The sequence below is a fragment of the Etheostoma spectabile genome, unplaced genomic scaffold, assembly GCF_008692095.1.
Source record: "Etheostoma spectabile isolate EspeVRDwgs_2016 unplaced genomic scaffold, UIUC_Espe_1.0 scaffold50, whole genome shotgun sequence".
In the NCBI taxonomy this organism is placed as follows: domain Eukaryota; kingdom Metazoa; phylum Chordata; class Actinopteri; order Perciformes; family Percidae; genus Etheostoma; species Etheostoma spectabile.
In genome coordinates this window covers 264,480-265,168 of record NW_022605620.1, presented here as the reverse complement: position 1 = coordinate 265,168, position 689 = coordinate 264,480, and the positions used below count along the sequence as shown (strand labels likewise).

The window sequence follows — 689 nt, the reverse complement described above, 5'->3', positions numbered from 1 at the left end:
TGTGTGTGTGTGTGCGCATTTTAGGCCGACGACCTACTCACCAAGGTTGGCACGGCGGCCGTTCAGAACATCAGGAAGGACTACGGGCAAAATCCGGACATCACCGGACTGTGGAACTCCACAATGAGCTCGGTATGTAGCGTCACCCTGCCGAGCCAAACGTGAGTCTTGTCAAACCGTTTCACTGATTCACGCTTCACGTAACGTTACTCCCTTTGTGTCCACATCAGTTAAAATGTTGCGGATTCTACAACTCCTCAGACTTCGTGGGCTCTCCGTATTACGTGACCAACGGCAACAGATATCCTCCGCAGTGCTGCCCAGGCATGAACGGCACATGTACCGACACAGTGGCTGGAAACAACACGGTACGGGCTTCAGCAGGAAACTACAACAACAGTCACGTGCATGATCCACAGCCTTCTTCGGATCAATAACGTGGTATTCTACGTCTTTGACTTCCCCTCTTTGTGTTCCTCAGGCGATCACTGGCTGCTTCCCAAAGATCAAGCAGCTGATTAACGACAACATGGTGGCCATCGTGGCCGTGGCCCTGGGAATAGCAGTCCTGGAGGTATGACCTCATCTCTCACCCTCGTTATTTACAGGGCCCCTAAAATAAATAAAGTATCTGTCTATCTATCTATCTCCATATCTATCTGTCTATCTATCTATCTATCTATCTATCT

At 49.6% G+C, this 689-nt stretch overlaps 1 protein-coding gene across 1 annotated transcript in view; it reads left to right on the top strand.

The window, feature by feature from the left end:
• The window catches only part of LOC116686813 (tetraspanin-1), a 27,148-nt gene that overhangs the window by 12,598 nt on the left and 13,861 nt on the right, over positions 1–689 (top strand). Inside the window, 3 exon segments of the mRNA XM_074783852.1 lie at positions 25–132; positions 231–368; positions 482–574. Coding sequence (XP_074639953.1) covers positions 25–132; positions 231–368; positions 482–574 — 339 coding nt within the window.